The 16528-nt window shown below is 34.4% G+C and overlaps 3 protein-coding genes and 3 non-coding genes across 6 annotated transcripts; 2 read left to right on the top strand and 4 right to left on the bottom strand.

The window, feature by feature from the left end:
* TRNAL-UAG (transfer RNA leucine (anticodon UAG)) lies at positions 1–80 on the bottom strand. The gene has a single exon. It is a non-coding gene; the product is annotated as a tRNA-Leu (tRNA).
* Positions 81–1237: 1157 nt separating this feature from the next.
* LOC25483799 (protein ORANGE-LIKE, chloroplastic) lies at positions 1238–4630 on the bottom strand. The gene is made up of 8 exons (XM_013612510.2): positions 4248–4630; positions 4033–4150; positions 3497–3619; positions 3143–3229; positions 2134–2210; positions 1874–2001; positions 1625–1761; positions 1238–1528 (listed from the first exon to the last, which is right to left on the bottom strand). Exons 1-8 carry the CDS (start codon positions 4415–4417, stop codon positions 1451–1453), a joined length of 918 nt encoding a protein of 305 aa, XP_013467964.1. The 5' UTR covers positions 4418–4630; the 3' UTR covers positions 1238–1450.
* A 1833-nt stretch (positions 4631–6463) lies between these two features.
* Positions 6464–6592, top strand: LOC112418821 (small nucleolar RNA snoR134). The gene has a single exon (XR_003008901.1). It is a non-coding gene; the product is annotated as a small nucleolar RNA snoR134 (small nucleolar RNA).
* An 18-nt stretch (positions 6593–6610) lies between these two features.
* Positions 6611–6726, top strand: LOC112418774 (small nucleolar RNA Z278). Its single transcript, XR_003008863.1, has one exon. It is a non-coding gene; the product is annotated as a small nucleolar RNA Z278 (small nucleolar RNA).
* A 137-nt stretch (positions 6727–6863) lies between these two features.
* Positions 6864–8483, bottom strand: LOC25483798 (uncharacterized). The gene is made up of 3 exons (XM_013612509.3): positions 8110–8483; positions 7849–7902; positions 6864–7262 (listed from the first exon to the last, which is right to left on the bottom strand). The coding sequence occupies exons 1-3, from the start codon at positions 8401–8403 to the stop codon at positions 7035–7037; spliced, it is 576 nt and encodes a 191-aa protein (XP_013467963.1). The 5' UTR covers positions 8404–8483; the 3' UTR covers positions 6864–7034.
* Positions 8484–9088: 605 nt separating this feature from the next.
* On the bottom strand, positions 9089–16241 carry LOC25483797 (sorting nexin 1). The gene is made up of 10 exons (XM_013612508.2): positions 15796–16241; positions 14693–14828; positions 11848–11981; positions 11229–11300; positions 10708–10867; positions 10413–10546; positions 10225–10293; positions 9921–10000; positions 9572–9632; positions 9089–9485 (listed from the first exon to the last, which is right to left on the bottom strand). The coding sequence occupies exons 1-10, from the start codon at positions 15952–15954 to the stop codon at positions 9276–9278; spliced, it is 1215 nt and encodes a 404-aa protein (XP_013467962.1). The 5' UTR covers positions 15955–16241; the 3' UTR covers positions 9089–9275.
* Positions 16242–16528: the final 287 nt, after the last annotated feature.

The following is a 16528-nucleotide window of genomic DNA, read 5'->3' as shown; positions in this document are numbered from 1 at the left end:
TGACAGCTGTGGGATTTGAACCCACGCCCTTTCGGACCAGAGCCTAAATCTGGCGCCTTAGACCACTCGGCCAAACTGTCTTCTTGATGTTCCTTTTGGTATCATAATTTACTTGTCCTTGTATAGTTTTGATTATTAAAAAAAAAATTAAAGAGAAAAAAGCATTGTTAATCTTAAAGAATGATGCTGGCTGCTTCTAAATTAATTCACTTATAGAAATGGGTCACTTGTTCTTAGGTCTTGTTCAAAATAAATAAATATTTGTGCTTAGGTCCTTGAATAATTGGTTGGAGTAAGCTAAAGCTTCTTCTGGATATGCATTTGCATTTATTTGATCTTTCTGATTGAATAAGAGTTTATTTAACATGTACTTATGGCTACATTTTTGCTATCACTGTTGAGATCTTTAGATTTCTAAGAATGATGAGTTGTGTTTAACGGCAAAGAAATGGCATAAATGGCGGATCGTCATCTTCTTCAACTCCACAAATTCAATTAATATTTCCCCGTTTAGTTCGGTCAATGTCGCGGAAATGGTTGTTCTCTGGGTATAACAAATAGAGTGTTGTTTTGGTGGTTTGATACATAATCATGCAGGTGAATGTATTGTTGGGTACTTGGGTTTGGTAGTTCTTGTGGCATTGCCTTCAATGAGTTAGTAGAACTCATTGCAATTTTGAAAGGTCTTTGAGATGTCTTTGTTGCAATTTTGAAAGGTCTTTGTTGTGGTTGTTCAATCTAATTCATTCATTTCTACTTAGTTTATTTTGGATTATTCTCTTTTTTTTCATTCTCATGTTCCTCGTCTTCGTTGCATCCACAAGTATGTTGATTGGTCATGGTCAAATTCTATCATGCATGCCTTAAAGTAGAGTAATTTTGTATTGATTGCTATGCTACAATGAGTCGAATTTTGGTGTCATTGCGACTCACTTGTAGTTTTCTTTGTTGCTTTTCTTTTCTCTTTATCAAAATAAGAATAGATTCATTTTAATCTCTTACAATTTTCTTGCAGACTAATTCAATCACCAACATAAATAACACCAAATTAGTTCATGGGAGACTAACTTGTCCCCTGTATAGAAATGTGCGGACTAATTTGGTGTTATTTTTTTGTCTTAGACAAAATTGAGGGACTAAAATGAATCTTTAATCAAAAAATAAAAAATAAAATCCACCAGTGTGGTGGGGAGGAAGAATACTTTTTCTGGAATAGAGGTGAAAGAGTACTAAGGAATGAATTAAAAGTATAACATTATATTCGGTGTCAATATGGAATTAGGACCAAGAATTCTGGCAGAATAGAAATGTTACAAGCTTTTTAGCCTAATTCCTAATTCATTTTTATTTTGTTTAAAAATAAATTAATACTAAATTTTGAGGTGGACTTTTTTAAATACATTTTAGAGCAACAAAATGCAAGTCTTTCAAATTCTAAACATGTAAAGAATTAGTCAAATGGATCAATTCTCAGGTCATGCTCGCTTGCCATCTTCATCCCGGTGCAAAGGCAGGTTGGACACATAACCTAAACAAAAAACACATATGACGATTAGTTTATCGACTACTAATTGCAATCAAAATTAAACAGTTGCATATATCGGCAAGAATTAGGGTTGTGTACCTTTCCAGCACCAGAGCAATTTGGACACCTTGTCGTTGTAGGAACTTGCAGGGGTCTAACAGAAGTACCAGATGCCGAAATCGGGTTAATGTTCAAACATACACCACTTGAGGAACACCGAGCGCAAGCCAAGTAACCTGTCCATAAAATTACAAATTTTATAAAGACATGATTCTAGAAAGAATAGAAAGGAATTAAACAAGAAATACGTCTGAAATGAACGAGTTCAACTTCAGTGTAGAAACATACCAGTTCCAAGGCAATACTTGCACCTTGTTTTCTCTTGTTGCTCAACATTATTAGCCTCAATTAACATCAGTACTGAAATGACACCAACTGCTCCACCCGAAAAGGATGCCACAATCGGGTCAACTTGACTGGATTCATGAACCAAACAAATTGTGATCAGGCATTGATCAAGTAAATATGTTGTTCATCAACACAGCAATTTCTTTCTTTCTGATGAACGGAAATCACGAACTGATTAAGTTAATCGAAGATTAGCATACCTTAGTTGCAAAGGCAAATGCAAGCTTCTTATGAAATCCTCATATGACGTGCCACCTATACCCAATTTCAGCTCCAGCTGCCATTAAAATAACGATTCAATATTTGAAATGAATGTAGATCATGGTCAAGATCGACAAATATAACGCTTATGAAAACTATCAAAGTGACAAAAAATACTTTTATGAGACCACTTAAAAGGCAAATGTGAGTGAATTGGCATTGGCAAGCTCAATATTTTTCAATGCCTCACTCTTAAGATTTCTCTATTTATCGATCATTTCATCCAAAGTCGCAGTTTCATAAATCAGACCCCAAAGGTGTGCCCCATTGTTATGGGTTGGGACACTAAAGAGTATTAAGGAGGTCCCAGGGTTCGACTCCTACGGCTCAATGTTTTACAAACTTCCTATACTTTATGTACTACTAGTTATAGCAAATAGCATAAAGGACAGTTGAGAAACACTTGTCTTTTATCATTTGCTCTTAGACAAGAAGTATCCTAAATTCAAGTTAGCACATCTAAACATATAATCCTTATGCTAAACTTGCACCCCAAAATTTAAATTGTCACAATTTATATCTTTCAATCACTTTCCTTTATCCATTCTTCTCATTTAAGATGAAAAGGAACATATTTATGCAGCAGATAGATGATTCTCATGCAAAAAAGACGTAACCTTTTTATATAAAATCCAAAAAGGTGGAAATCAACACTTTCAAATTAACTTTGGTGGGGAAAGAGTAGAATTAAAATCAGTAGCAAACTATAATAGGAGGCATAATCCATAAAAGTATGAGTTAACATGGTAAAGTAAGAATTAAACTCAAAGATCAATTGCGAAATGCCGGAATCTAAGCCAGATTTAAACTTAATATAGTGATCCATTGTAGAGAGTAACAAAGGATGTCAGATTCCTATGACAAATAGAGACAATAATAGGATGCATTAATCGACACTCGTGTCATTTAGGTTGATTATTTGGCATAGATTAAAAAAGAAAAAATTACCGTTGGTGCAATAAGCCCGCCAAATACAATTATTGCAGATATGAATGATGCTCCTGTTAGATAAAGCTTCTTCAAAGTGTTGGGCGTCTACTTCAATCCAAAAAGCACGGAATTAGTTAAGATAAAAAAAAAATGCCAAATGCTCTTATTTCAAGTACATCAAGCATTCAATAGACAAGAAACAAAAGGTTGTTGTTAAATAATTAAATTATCATATTCATGTGCATAAGCTTCTTCAATGCTTGTAGAAATCGGTATGACTTGTGGTACTTGTTCATTTCCAATTCATAGAAGGATGGTTCAGTCAACTACTCAACATCTATAGCCCAAACAAAACAAGGTTTTGAAACTCACCACATGAGGAAGAAAAGGAATAGATGATGGAATTTCTGGCATCTCATTTGCATCTTCCTCTCCCTCTTCACTGAAAGCTCTTTGTATACTTCTTAGCCGCTGCTGCACACGCAATCTCCTTACCTGCCATATTCATTTCTCGTTAGTCATTATCAAAAGTGTGCCGCTCACTTACTATAAGATATATATGGCTTGTTTCAATTGACTTATTTGCGCTTATTTACTGACATAAACACTTGTGAGACTATTTTGAATAATTTATAAAAACAGCTTATGACATATCTATAAATGTTGTAAGCTATTTTCAGCTTATTTTCATAATTAATCCAGGATAGCTTATGAAAACCGCTTATAACTTACATGAAATGGTTTGATTTTATCTTATTTTTTATTATAGAACTAGCTTATATGTAAGCACTTACGCGATAAGATACACGTATATGCTATAAGCACTTAATTAAATTGTTTATCTAACAGAACGATAATATGAATGAAAATTGAGACCCTTTAATGAACTATGGTGAATATAAACTAACCTCTTCCATTAGAAGAAAGATTTTGTTGCGTCTACTCTTTATATTATCTTGAATTTCCTGCACCTGCATCTGAACAAAATCCTGAACCGTCTCTGGCCCTTCAATGATGCAAAAGTTGCTGATAAAAAAAAAACATAATTTTATCAAACCAGTTGCAAAGTTACAATTTTGAATGAAATTAAAGACACCCAATAAGCAAAAAAAAAAAAACTAACTTTGGTGTGATTTCATTGGAGCTTGCATCCTGTGGAGAAGAGCAAGCAATTATCCTTGACTTGGAAAAAGAAAATTGGTTGGTTTTACCTTTAAAAGGGACAAAGAAAATGGAGTTTTTGGAAAGTGAAGGGAAAGGTAAAATTGTGGAGGAAGGAGAGAAAGTATTCATTGGTTTGGCTTAGAATTTTTGAGGTCATAGAATCATTGTATTGTGAATGGAAGTAGCTATGAATGGTGGAAAGTGGGAAAGTGATACCGAACAACACAACAAACAATAGCAGCTAAGGATGATATGTCGCACGGCACATGAACAATGAATACATCAAAAAAAAAACATTTTTTATGGATTGTCCTTCAAGGACAAGCCATCCTCCTTCATTTTACTCACTAACATAACATATAGTTCTATATTTATAAAAATATTATTTTATTAATAAATTCTTTTTTTTTTTTTTTACTTCTACGTTGAAGTCAGAAAATTGACTTTTAAAAACATTATTTTGTTTAGCCAATAGTATAATTGTCGATCTCATGTCAACTAGCATTCTGTTGGTGGACCACTCTACTACTAAATTTTATCTTATTACAAATCAGTCATCGTACAAAATATTAAGAGAAATTTCAATCTTATTGCACAAATGAGAATCTATGTTTAATTTTGATTTAATCAAAAACAAAATTACAATAAATAAAGATATAATGGCACGCATTATCAGCAAACGTGCAATACACCATATAATCTGACGTGACGTCGATTAAATAAACTAATGCTCAATAATTGATCATTTAACTTCACTAGAAAATTCATTATCATGTAGAGTAATATCTACGTAATAATATTCATCTAGAATGAATTAGGTCAAATACCTCACATAGTTCTTTAAGTTAGATATTTGTAACGAGTTAGTCATTTAAGTTTTTTTTTTTTTTTGTAATAAATTGGTTTTAAGTCAAAATATTTCACCATTATCTTTTTTCATCAAATACTAAGGTAAAAAATGTTTATGTTGACGTTTAATGTTAAGTTGATAAACTAAGATTAATTGCTCTCAAAACTATGATTCATAGGTGTAATGTCAGCCTTGTGTAAGTGTAACTAGACCCTTGGCACATGGCCTCAAACTTAGAGGGCCCTCAAAATTTGAAATAAATAAATAAAATCGTATCTATGGTCAAAATCCGTCACTAAATGTCATTTTTTCGTATTTAAAAATTTGAAAGATAACAATTTTGTTATTATTTATTTGCTCATTAGTCGGTAGGTGAAATTTATATTTGAACCATTGCTTATATATTTAACTACCACTTAGTTGTCTTCATGAGTTTGGCACAGTTGGTATGAACAATGCATAAAATATATAAGGTTCGGGGTTCGAACTTTGGCCACCACTAAAAAAAAAAATACCACTTAGTTGTCTGTCATCTTAAGCGGTGTTAGATTTTTTTTCAATTCTTTTTAAATGAAAAATTGTCAAGTAGTTAATTACTCCATGGCCTTTTTTTAAAGGATACTCCATGACTTTTATTATTTTAATAAAAAATAAAAATATGTTTATAAAATAGAAAACAAATAAATTTTTGGTAAATTCTTATATATCCTAAAGTTTGGTTGAGTATCAGTATTTCGTGGGAAAAAATCATTTGATTTTTTTATTTTTATATAAATAAATACAAAAATATAATATGATATTGAATAATTGGATAATATGTACATATAAAACCATATTTCAAGATACCATTGTGTTCAAAACAAATTCAAATGCATGATGGACAATTAAAATAATTCAAAACAACAAAAATATTTAAATGCATTAATTAGAAGGAAAAGAAAAAATTATTTCTGAAACTTATGCCTTTAACGGCACAAGTTATCAGTGTGTGTTTAATTCTTCACAATTTTTACGAGGGTTTAACCATACAGTAATCGAGTTGGGCCGGGTAACGCACCCATGAATAGTCTGAACACAACACAAGTCCGCAAATGAAATGTTTTAGGGTTTTACTCGCTGTCGCTGCGCCTATATAATATCATGCGTTCTTTCTCTTTTCAACATTGTAAGGTTTAGGGCTTTGCCGCAGTGATTCAATTTCAAACTGAGATGATTTTTGTGTTGTCTTCAGCTTCCAGAACAAGTTGTTTAGCACCGACCGATTTATGTGTAAATAATTTGTTCCGGTAGATGAAGTCACTCAAACATTGCTCTCAAACCATTTCATGTACCCTAATTAGCATAGGATATTTCAATTTTTCTTTCTCAATTTACGTGCAAAATCGATGCCATTCGTGTTGCAGTTCATCTCGATAATTCCATGATTCATCTGTGTCAAAGTAATGGCTACATCGTTCAATAACATATTAATTACCTATGATGAAATAATCCAACTTGTTTGAGGTGTTGTGGAGCCAAGCCCCTGTTTTCAGGGAGAACCTACTTGGTGAAGCTTCATTCAAATGACATCAATGGATTTAACTGAGGCTAAAACTATAATATAGTGTTATGACATAGAGTGAAGTAGTATTGCAGAAATTTTAAAAAGGTGCAGAAAAATGATAACATGAGTTATTTACTTCTCTGTTAAGTTGTTTATCCAAGACCATCGTAGTGTTGTGACTATTTTGTGAGAGAATCGAGTAATATAATTTTTATACAAAAGACTGTTTTGGGAGTTTCTATTGTAGCAAGTATATCTACATCAAATTTAGACTTCATTTAGGATAGTGTTCACTTTACAGCTCAAAAACACCCTACAAGTACATCATCAGGGAGAAGGAAAATTAAAAACCCTCACAATGAGGCAATCTGAACTGACTTCTGAAGAGCTTCCATAAGGCTCCTCATGATTCTGGGCTCACCCTGTGGCACCTTATCTTTCATGCGCCCATGTCTGGTCGCTTGGAAAACTGGAGGAGAACTTTCATTTGGTTTAAAAACCAAACAGTCAATATACACAAGAACTTCTGTTTCCCCAATGTCTATAAACCCCAATCTTGCTCCACCGGGTATTTTGTCAACCTGTTTTATTCAATTGAAATGAGTTAGATTGTTGCTGACACTCCAAAATTGTTGAAATTAATTGAACTTCACAGATAAGTGTTGAAAAGAGTTTTTGTGACATCGTTATTGGTACATACTACTTAGCTGTAGGCTAGTAGCTATGAATTCACACCATCTTATTGTAGCGTAGTGTAGGGAGTTGAATAAAGATTTGCGAATTAGATTATTACATGATAATTTTCAAGTTGCCGAAATTAAACCTTGATTCTCCATAATAGCAAGGATCACCACGACTTGATTACAACAATTACCATGACCGTTATTTAAAACAGTGTTACAGCTATAATTTGAATTCTCTAACTGGCAATGATTTAATAACTTCTGTAGTTCTATGTTGTTCAAAGAGTGGCAAATTAAGCTATCTAGCATGAACTTAAGGAACTTAAAACAAATCAAATGGCTGCCATAGGAAGCTAAGAGTATCAACACCTTAAATAAAGCTAGAAGTAATTGTGATGAAAATGTCAAAATTTAGTTAAACCAATAGGAACATAAAAATGAAATGCAATAACAAGGAACGGGAACATATATTATATATGTGTACCTTGAGAGGCGTGGAAAGTGGTAGACTGGCTCCCTGGCAAAGGCTGTTTGCCCACTGCCACAACACAAATTATAAATTTGTTCGTCAATGGTTTAAAACTCGAATTAATTTAAATAACATTTCTATTAAATATAAGAATAATGTTGGTAAGAAAGTCTTTCAAATTTTAACACACTTCTTACCACATTCATTCATACTTATGTTGAAGAAACGCAATTTAGGATAGTTGATAGTAATCCTAAACATACTAGTATAATATACCTGAAAGAGCAGGGAATCGAATCTCTGAAGGTCTATGTTGACAGGTAGCTTCATGGTGCCCAGAGAGACTCCATCGTCGTCGGTGGGGCTGTAGCTTCCCGCGGAAGCTTTGGGTGCCGCCACCGTGAGATGGAAGCGGCTGTGAAGCACGAGAGAATGGTGGGTGTTGTTGTGGTAACTAGGAATGAGGGAGTGCTGAGAAGGTAGAGGAACATGGGAATTCAATCCTGTTCCTCTCAGCTGCACACTCATACACACACTCTGCTGCCTTATACTACCACTTACCATTGCCATGTCTTTCCCTTCTTCTCCCACACAAGTATAGTTTGTAATTAACTATTATTGAGGATGTTATTTATTTATTTTTCGAATAAAGGGAGAAGATAATGCTTCATCTGTTCAGGTTTATGTGGAACAAATGGCTCTCAAGAGCCCCACGTTGCCAATATTGTCACCCGTAGCAAAATTCAATTCTTATGTATTCCCACTTGTAAAGTCACTTTGGAAGTAAAAGAAAACACACTTTTGTGTAGTCATGAAGTATATATCCGATCAAAATTACAATTTTTTTCGTCCAAGCGTGTATAATTTTTTAAAAGCGTAGAGAATTACTGTTCTACACATGTGAAATCTCCGTTTATTAATTAATTTTACCAAAATTGCAAAGTGACTACCATTCAATCATTTGTAAAGAAAGTACAGCCGCTATGGCAACTAATATGAAAGCTTTAATCAAATTCTAATTGACAGTGACCAGAAACACCTCAATGTGTCTATTAAGTGTTTGTAAACTAATATTTCAACATTACCACCGTGAGTTGGTGAGTTTAGCTCTCAAAGCTGTTTAACTCAGCTATAATTGCATACTTCAATTGGCCACACATCAGACCACTGTAAGAAACAAACATCCGATATAACGAAATGAAACAAGGGAGAAGGAGAAGAAGAAGAAGAATGAAAATTAAAAGAGTAGGTCAGGTAGGTGTCAAAGGTGTCCTGATATTTTAAATATGACATTTCAATTTTTTAAAGACTTTATACAAAATCAAAGTAGCAAGAAAAACACATCTATTACAACATAATTCGAAACAGCAGAGAACTCCTGCAGGCCCTTTAACAGAACAAGAGCCCTGTAGGAGCTCTGTAGTACTCTGCTGATAAAATCACTACGAAGAGGAACATGCTTCTAGTTTAGGAAGCAAACTTCGCCATGCATCTGCAATACCATTTGCTAGGCGTGCCTGACCTTTGGCAAATTCATGGAAAGCTATCCCCATATCTAATGTTTTCTGTTCCTGAAAACGCCCTATTTCTTCACTCATTAATTTCACAATTGTCTCAAATGTCTTTGTTGCTTGTTCACTCTCTGCCTTCAACTGCATGGTAAAATCATGTCAGTCCAGTCAAACACACTAGATGTATAATTCTAATATAACCGGATGCAGATGAAAAACAAACTTGCCTCGTGATATTCACGCTCAGCTTCTGCCACTTTTTCAGAGCGGATCAACATGAGTTTGTCACTGCATTCCAAAAAACAATAAGGAACATATATCAGGATACAAGTCATCAAGCAGTTTTTTAGTCCATCAGCTAGATTAAAAAATTTATACACGTTCTACAATACAAGACACAAACAAGGCTTATTTGCATTTATATACACAAGTTTTGGTTGGGGGAAAAGGCCCTTACTCAAAAGGAACAGATCCTGAACTTAATTCAGCCATTGAATGTTAGGTCAAAAGGTGATAGTGTCATGGCATGCAAACAAATTAATCAAATGGTAAAAATGAGAAACAGGAGGAGCATACAGATTAATCTCCTTCAGCTTCATTGTTTCAGCCAGTTCACATTGCCGCCTGAAGGCATTGGCCCTCTCTGCTATTGTTGCCTGTTTCAGAAATAAAAATTTAGCATTTGATTTAAAATAAGGCATAACAATCCATTTTAACTCATTCTTGGAGGAGGGCTGGAGGAGCACGCATGTGAGGGATCTAATATCTGAATTATTGTTTTACTCTGCCAATTGGGAAATATATTTCAAAGGAAAATGCATGAACAAAATCTTAATCAGATTAAACAATTTTGTTATTACATAATGAACTCCAGATCTACCTTAATAGATTGTACAGCACGGACATAGTCTTTCAAAGGTTCTTCAAAATTCAACAAAAGCTGATGTGCCTGTTTGAAAGATTCAAATTAGGATCATTCTTTTCACCCATCAAAAGCATGCAAAATTATGCAAACAAATATATGAGAAGTCAGTAGATTAATGTATGGCATCAACACTTAAAGCTGACCTCATTTTGCAGCTTGACAGATAAAATCTCTGACTTCATCCCAAGTTCAGAGAATGCTTTCCCAAGTGCATTTCCTTCAGAAGCTCCTAGAAGTTTCACGGCTTTTCCAAAATCTGACAGTGATTGTCCCAACTCTGCAAGAGCATTATAAAGTACATTTTATCATAGAAATTAATCTTTGGCAGAATAATGGATAAAATATACCAAGGAAGCACACAAGAGTATAACAGAAAAGGACAATAGATATAGAAGACAAAAATTAGTACCAAACTGAAATCTTAAATGAAACCGTTACCTCTGTGCCTCTTCACAAGACGATATGCATGCTTTTGAGCTTCAGCCAAGTGGTTTTCCAATTCAAAAATGTAATGTTTTAGCTTCTCATATTCAGCATCTGATTCTTCCACTGGCTTCTCCTTCCCAAGGACAACATCGCTGACTCTTGATTGCACATCCTGCAAAAGTTCACTCAATCAACTTTGAATCTTACTAGATACCTGAACAAAAAGCACTTAACCAAGTAGACTAGCAAAAGCAAGTGTCTAAGTAAAGAAATTTTTGAATCCAGGAGACCATTACATTAGATATTCGCGGAAGTAGTAAAATTGCATAAGAATGCAGCAAAATGCAAATATCAAGTGCAGAGAATACATTTCATTGGTCTACCGAGGATAAAGATAAAACCTGTTAAACTCCTTGATCACACTCTACTGTATGGGTCTGTGTCATCTATGAGATGTTTATTTGCAAAAACTAAAGCAAATCTAGTAAAAGGAAACTATTTGTATTTGAAAATACCAGTAGAACACGTCTTACCTTAAAAATCTGCATCAAATCAGATGGCTTCTTGAAGATACCAGTCTCGTGGGACCTTAACCTCTCCATTGTCTGCAAAGTATATTTAATGAAATCAAGCTTAAATAAGGTTTCTTTTCCCTCTTAAATATCATTGTGACAAACAGCAGAGCTAGATCAGTTGCAGAGACAATAGATATAACTAAATCACATGTAGGAGAGGATGGGGGAAAACAGTATGTATTGGCACGTTCAACATCCTACACTCGCCAACATGTACAGTGATGGGAGGTAGTTATGGAGTTATGGAATCAGCGACCATATTGCATAATTCATTTTTCCATATAAACATTTTTTTAAAGGGTTTTTCCATATAAATATAACAACCACTAATATAATATGAGCTACAGTATATGAAATCAAGTAGTTCGTGGTCAATTTAGGAGACTCCACATCGAACTAAGCAATCAATTTAGTCGCAATGGTTAGATTGAATCAAAGATTTAGACTCAAAAACAGTGCAGTGATACGGCAACATGATAAAAGTTGAAAAACAAAAAGAAAGAGCAGAATAGCCAACAAATCATATATAAAATAGATAAAGATGCACAGAGAACAAAATAGTTCACTAGAGTATCACCTCTTCTTCTGCCTGCAAAAATGTCCTCAGATCCTCACTTTGTCGAAGTTCATGATGTGATGCTATTCTATTTACAAATACATCCAATGCCTGTCGCCTCATCTCAATAAACTCAGCACTGAAACGGAATTTCTCTGCAATACAAACCAAAATAAATAGAGTGTTGGATGACATGATATTTGAAGTTTCAAATAAACTACAATTAGAAATCAACATTTTTCTATGACGGGAATCTTGGATATCATTACATAAATAAACAAAGTTCAACAGCAGTGTATCAAGTCTACAAGGAATATTTTATAAGCTAACACAAGGCTTCTTTAGGACCTTCATCAGCTTAGACGTTATCAGCAATGATGACCCTATTGGATGACGGGAATCTTGGATATCATTACATAAATAAACAAAGTTCAACAGCAGTGTATCAAGTCTACAAGGAATATTTTATAAGCATAACACAAGGCTTCTTTAGGACCTTCATCAGCTTAGACGTTATCAGCAATGATGACCCTATTGGTAATTCAAGTCAACCACAAACTAAATGCACTATAGACCATACTAGAGACACTCCAGGTCACCCTATATATAATAAATAGCCTGTTAAACTCTGAAATTAAAGACTTTTATAATATAGATCAGACAAGCTTTATATATTTGTATTCAAATTGTAAATCATTATCACAAATCTGAAAGGCAGAGGAAAATAAACCAGGCAATATTTATATGGAACAACTCGGGTGACAACACTTAGTTATTGTGAGAAAACAAAAAATACAAATCATTGGTCGAGATTAAAAAAATCAATTAAGGGTCACGTGAGTTGTTACTATCTCTTCTACGTCTAACTGCCCTTCAATCATTTTTGTCAGATAACAACTCTTTATTTCTTCCACCACTGTCCGGTCCCTACGGAACAAGAGCCCCTTAGTTCTTAATTGATCTTATTATGTTCATGGTTATAAATCTCATCGATTCTTTTCCTTTCTCCTATTAAAACATAAAAATACTAACAAGAACTTTGAAAACTTGCTTGAAATATAATATTTGATGTTCCTGATTAATGAATTTCAAATTAAAAACACTCATGATTTCATAGACGAGAGAGAGACAGGAGATTGAACTTATGGGAATAAAATAAGTTTAGATAAGATTTGATAATATTATCACAATTCACTACGGCACGTTGTTATTATCCCTGATCACTGTGACTTTACTGAAACAAAATTTAGGAGAAGGGTGGCGCAACCCAATCTCAGGTGTGTTCGTAGCGGGAAGGCTTTGGTGACCCGCATGGTGGGTTAGGTGCTGGTCAGAGAAGAACTGTGGCTGCTATTGATAATCACTTTTGAAAGAAACAGATAAGAGACATAACTACAGGTTCATGATTCTGCAATTAGTGTATGGTCACTTGACCTTTTAATGAAACAAATAATCTGAGCCGCAAATATTTATTGGACAGTGATGATTCATTGTTCTCATTTCTCACAATGAGAAAGTGTTCTCGCCAAAGTTGTTCCATGTATGTGTGTGTGTGTGTGTGTGTGTGTGTGTGTGTGTGTGTAGTAAGAGATGAGAGGAATAAATAATGACCATTTGATCAAATTGTACAGCGCAGATTAAAAGTTCAACATAAAATTAATTGCACAGGATTCGTTCCCTATGTGTCTCCTTCCTCTCACCTGTCACCTATGAAGCACGGACACTCCTTGGATAAGGCGTATCCCCGTGTCAGACACGTGTCGTGTCCGACACCGACACGATACCGACACATATAATTACACTGTATTTTGTGATTTTCTAGAAAATTTAGCTGTGTCGGCGTGTCATGTCCGGTGTCCGTGTCCGTATCCGTGCTTCATAGCCTGTCACGCTCTTCTCCTTCCTCGTTCTCGATCGTAAACCCCTAATACACTGCTACAGTGCTACTTGATTATTCCTAGAAATTTTGTTAGGTTAATTTTGAACCATTCGATCCTGACCAATTTCTGAACACCCCCATTGTTTGTTGAAATCTAATTCCTATCCATATCCCCATCCTTTCAGAAGAATTGTGAACAACGCTGCTCATCGTCCCTTCCCCTGTCCACCTCATGTTCTTCCCTTTTTCTGCTTGCCAACCGTTTTCTTTCTCAAATCTCGCCCCTCTTATGGTTTGGGGGAATCAAAGCTTTAACCCAAATCTCTCAGAGCAAATAAACTATTTTGCTGGCAAACATATTCCTATACAAAGCGTTGTGACCCTTATTGAACGTTTAAAAGTAGAGTTATTATTTTATTAAACCATATACAGTTGAAATTGAGATTTTGTAATTGCGGGTAAAAGAATAGTGGAATTATTAAGCCGCACAATTGCTCCTCTTGGTTTTTCTCTTTTGAAGATTTGAACCGCTTCTCGTGCCGTGAAAAAATATGTTGTCGGTGCTCTTCATTATCTTCATGATTTGCGATGGAGAAACATCGATATCCAATTGAAAAGGGGAAAACAAAGGATAATACTAAGTGAAAAGGGGGAGAACACCGAAAAGGAGAGAGCACGTGCATCCTAACAGATAGAATTTTAATCCTAAGCGTTACTTAAAATCTAATGGTCAATAATTAATGCTCTCATCTCTCATAATAAAAACTCCTCTTGTTTGATCATGTAAAAAATCAAGTTGAAAAAAAAAAAAATTACCATCAAACAAAATGTTTATACTGCAATGAAAGGAAAAGCAACATAACTTCTTAACAAAAGGGAAGATAAAGCACAGAACGAGTGTCAAGGTAGCATTGAAATTAAATTTCAGTGGGAGTAGACACATTCAAAGTATTATTAAACTTGCAAGGAGTCCTATTTAGATGTTACCTACAGCACTTTTCTCTGGAAGAGGAGGAATGAAAATGCCTTTGAACTTCTCGAAAAGGCGATCACGTAACCAAACGAAGTCACTGTAACGTCGGATGACAATCTTCTCAGGTCCCTGGTATTCAGTAAAATTTGTCTGCCACAATGTTTCAAATAGTCAGATGATGACGTGTCACATATTTGCAGTTACAAGTTTACTAGATGCGTTAAGTGGAACAGAAATGACGAGAAATAATATCTTCGCGATGAATATAAGGGAGGAAATAATTATTTATTCTCTCATAGAAATTTAATAGATATTAGATACATACCTAATAAATTTCATCTAGAACAAATAAATTTAATATATAATAAACTCCAGGTGTGCAAAATCAGAGATTAAGTTTTTCAGATAGTATTTTGGCTAGCTCAATTTATCAGTTATCCTTAAACTTTCAGCTACTGGAAAACTTTAATAAATTTTTTCCTATCGGTTTGTTCGAACCTCCACTTAGTTTCACCTAAGCTAAATCCTCCTGGTCATGGATAGATCACCCAGGTTGAGTAATTGCAAATCCCAAAATCACTAAACCGAGACGGCAAACCTTCTCCCGATCACCGAGCCAAAAAGGCAAGAGGGCGATGCAAGGCCATAACTCATACGGCAATCAGTAGCAATGCTCTAACAGACATCATTAACAAGCATGTATGTTTCATTTTAATTCTTAATCACAACAATAATTATATAAATGCACGTTCCATATTAGTTCAGCTCTGTAATTTCTCTCTGCCTATCCAGTCACTTAAGCTTCAATTTCAATCACTGCATTCATTAATTGAAAAAATAGTTGATTATTTCTAGTAATTTATTCACTTAACTATTATCAACACCTCGATCAACAACAAAAACCCCAATCTAAACTTGTAATTTCTCAGCAAAATTAATCACAAAAAATACTAAGATTTTACGATCTAACAAATTTCATTGTTCACGCATTATTCTCAAAATTAATAACACGCTTCTAATTAAGTTCAACAACGAAAATCGAAGTTGAACTTGGATTCAAATAGAAATTTGAAACAAATGAAGAGCGTGAAGTGAAAGAGGAATAGAAGAAATATACTTTGGTAATGACGCGGTAAGAGATATAAGCTTGAACGCCATTGCCGAGTTTAACGGGATCGGTAACAGAAACTGAGAGAAACGGTTGCGAAGAAGATTGAGATCTAGGGCTCAACGACGATGAACTTCTCTGCTGTTCCATTCCTTCAAAATTTACCATCAAATTTTCAAACTAAGAAGAAAATAGTATATAAGATCGTGCTTTTGTGGTTGCTTATTTTGTGAATCGGAGCGGTGGCAGATTCGTAATTACTGATGAATTCATGGGAGATTTTGGGAATGGAAGAGGGCGGATGTGTGAGTTGTATCGGAGAATCAGTGACGGGTGGTTGTGTTTGATGTGGCGGTGAAATTTTGTTTCCACTTAGGAAATTTTGCAGGTGGGTTATTCAATGCGTTTTAACCCGGATGTATGTCAACGGGTCGGGTGGTTCCGGGGTCAGTTGATACTTGCTTGTTTCGGACATGATCTTATTTTTTTAGCTGATTTAGTTTTGCAATTATTTAAAAAAAAAAATTCATCTAAAAAAAATGTATCGCACCAATTTCAAATCTATACTTTTGCCTTTATTTTTTAAATTTTTTAAAGGAAATATTTTCTACACTTATTTGATGTTGCATGTTTGTTCTAAAAATTATGAGCATATCAATTATCACGTTTGATGCCTTCTATTTTTTATTTTTTATTTTTATAATTTTTTGTACACAATACTAGAAAAATTTATCGCACTAAT

The sequence above is a fragment of the Medicago truncatula genome, chromosome 1 (assembly GCF_003473485.1).
Source record: "Medicago truncatula cultivar Jemalong A17 chromosome 1, MtrunA17r5.0-ANR, whole genome shotgun sequence".
Lineage (NCBI taxonomy): Eukaryota > Viridiplantae > Streptophyta > Magnoliopsida > Fabales > Fabaceae > Medicago > Medicago truncatula.
Note: the sequence above shows the minus strand (reverse complement) of the source record. Positions and strands in the feature narration are given on the sequence as shown.

What these genes read in the sequence shown, in the direction of transcription:
- LOC25483799 (XM_013612510.2), bottom strand. Translation starts at nt 4,417, where the DNA reads ATGAATACTTTCTCTCCTTCCTCCACAATTTTACCTTTCCCTTCACTT. An exon ending in TCTTTCTTCTAATGGAAGAG is followed by an intron (nt 3,620 to 4,032) that starts GTTAGTTTATAT and finishes TGAATATGGCAG; the next exon opens with GTAAGGAGATTGCGTGTGCA. An exon ending in ATTGCTCTGGTGCTGGAAAG is followed by an intron (nt 1,529 to 1,624) that starts GTACACAACCCT and finishes TTTTTTGTTTAG; the next exon opens with GTTATGTGTCCAACCTGCCT.
- LOC25483798 (XM_013612509.3), bottom strand. Translation starts at nt 8,403, where the DNA reads ATGGCAATGGTAAGTGGTAGTATAAGGCAGCAGAGTGTGTGTATGAGT. An exon ending in TCGATTCCCTGCTCTTTCAG is followed by an intron (nt 7,903 to 8,109) that starts GTATATTATACT and finishes GTGTTGTGGCAG; the next exon opens with TGGGCAAACAGCCTTTGCCA. An exon ending in CACTTTCCACGCCTCTCAAG is followed by an intron (nt 7,263 to 7,848) that starts GTACACATATAT and finishes TGAATAAAACAG; the next exon opens with GTTGACAAAATACCCGGTGG.
- LOC25483797 (XM_013612508.2), bottom strand. Translation starts at nt 15,954, where the DNA reads ATGGTAAATTTTGAAGGAATGGAACAGCAGAGAAGTTCATCGTCGTTG. An exon ending in CTTACCGCGTCATTACCAAA is followed by an intron (nt 14,829 to 15,795) that starts GTATATTTCTTC and finishes ACATTGTGGCAG; the next exon opens with ACAAATTTTACTGAATACCA. An exon ending in TTTTGCAGGCAGAAGAAGAG is followed by an intron (nt 11,301 to 11,847) that starts GTGATACTCTAG and finishes TATACTTTGCAG; the next exon opens with ACAATGGAGAGGTTAAGGTC.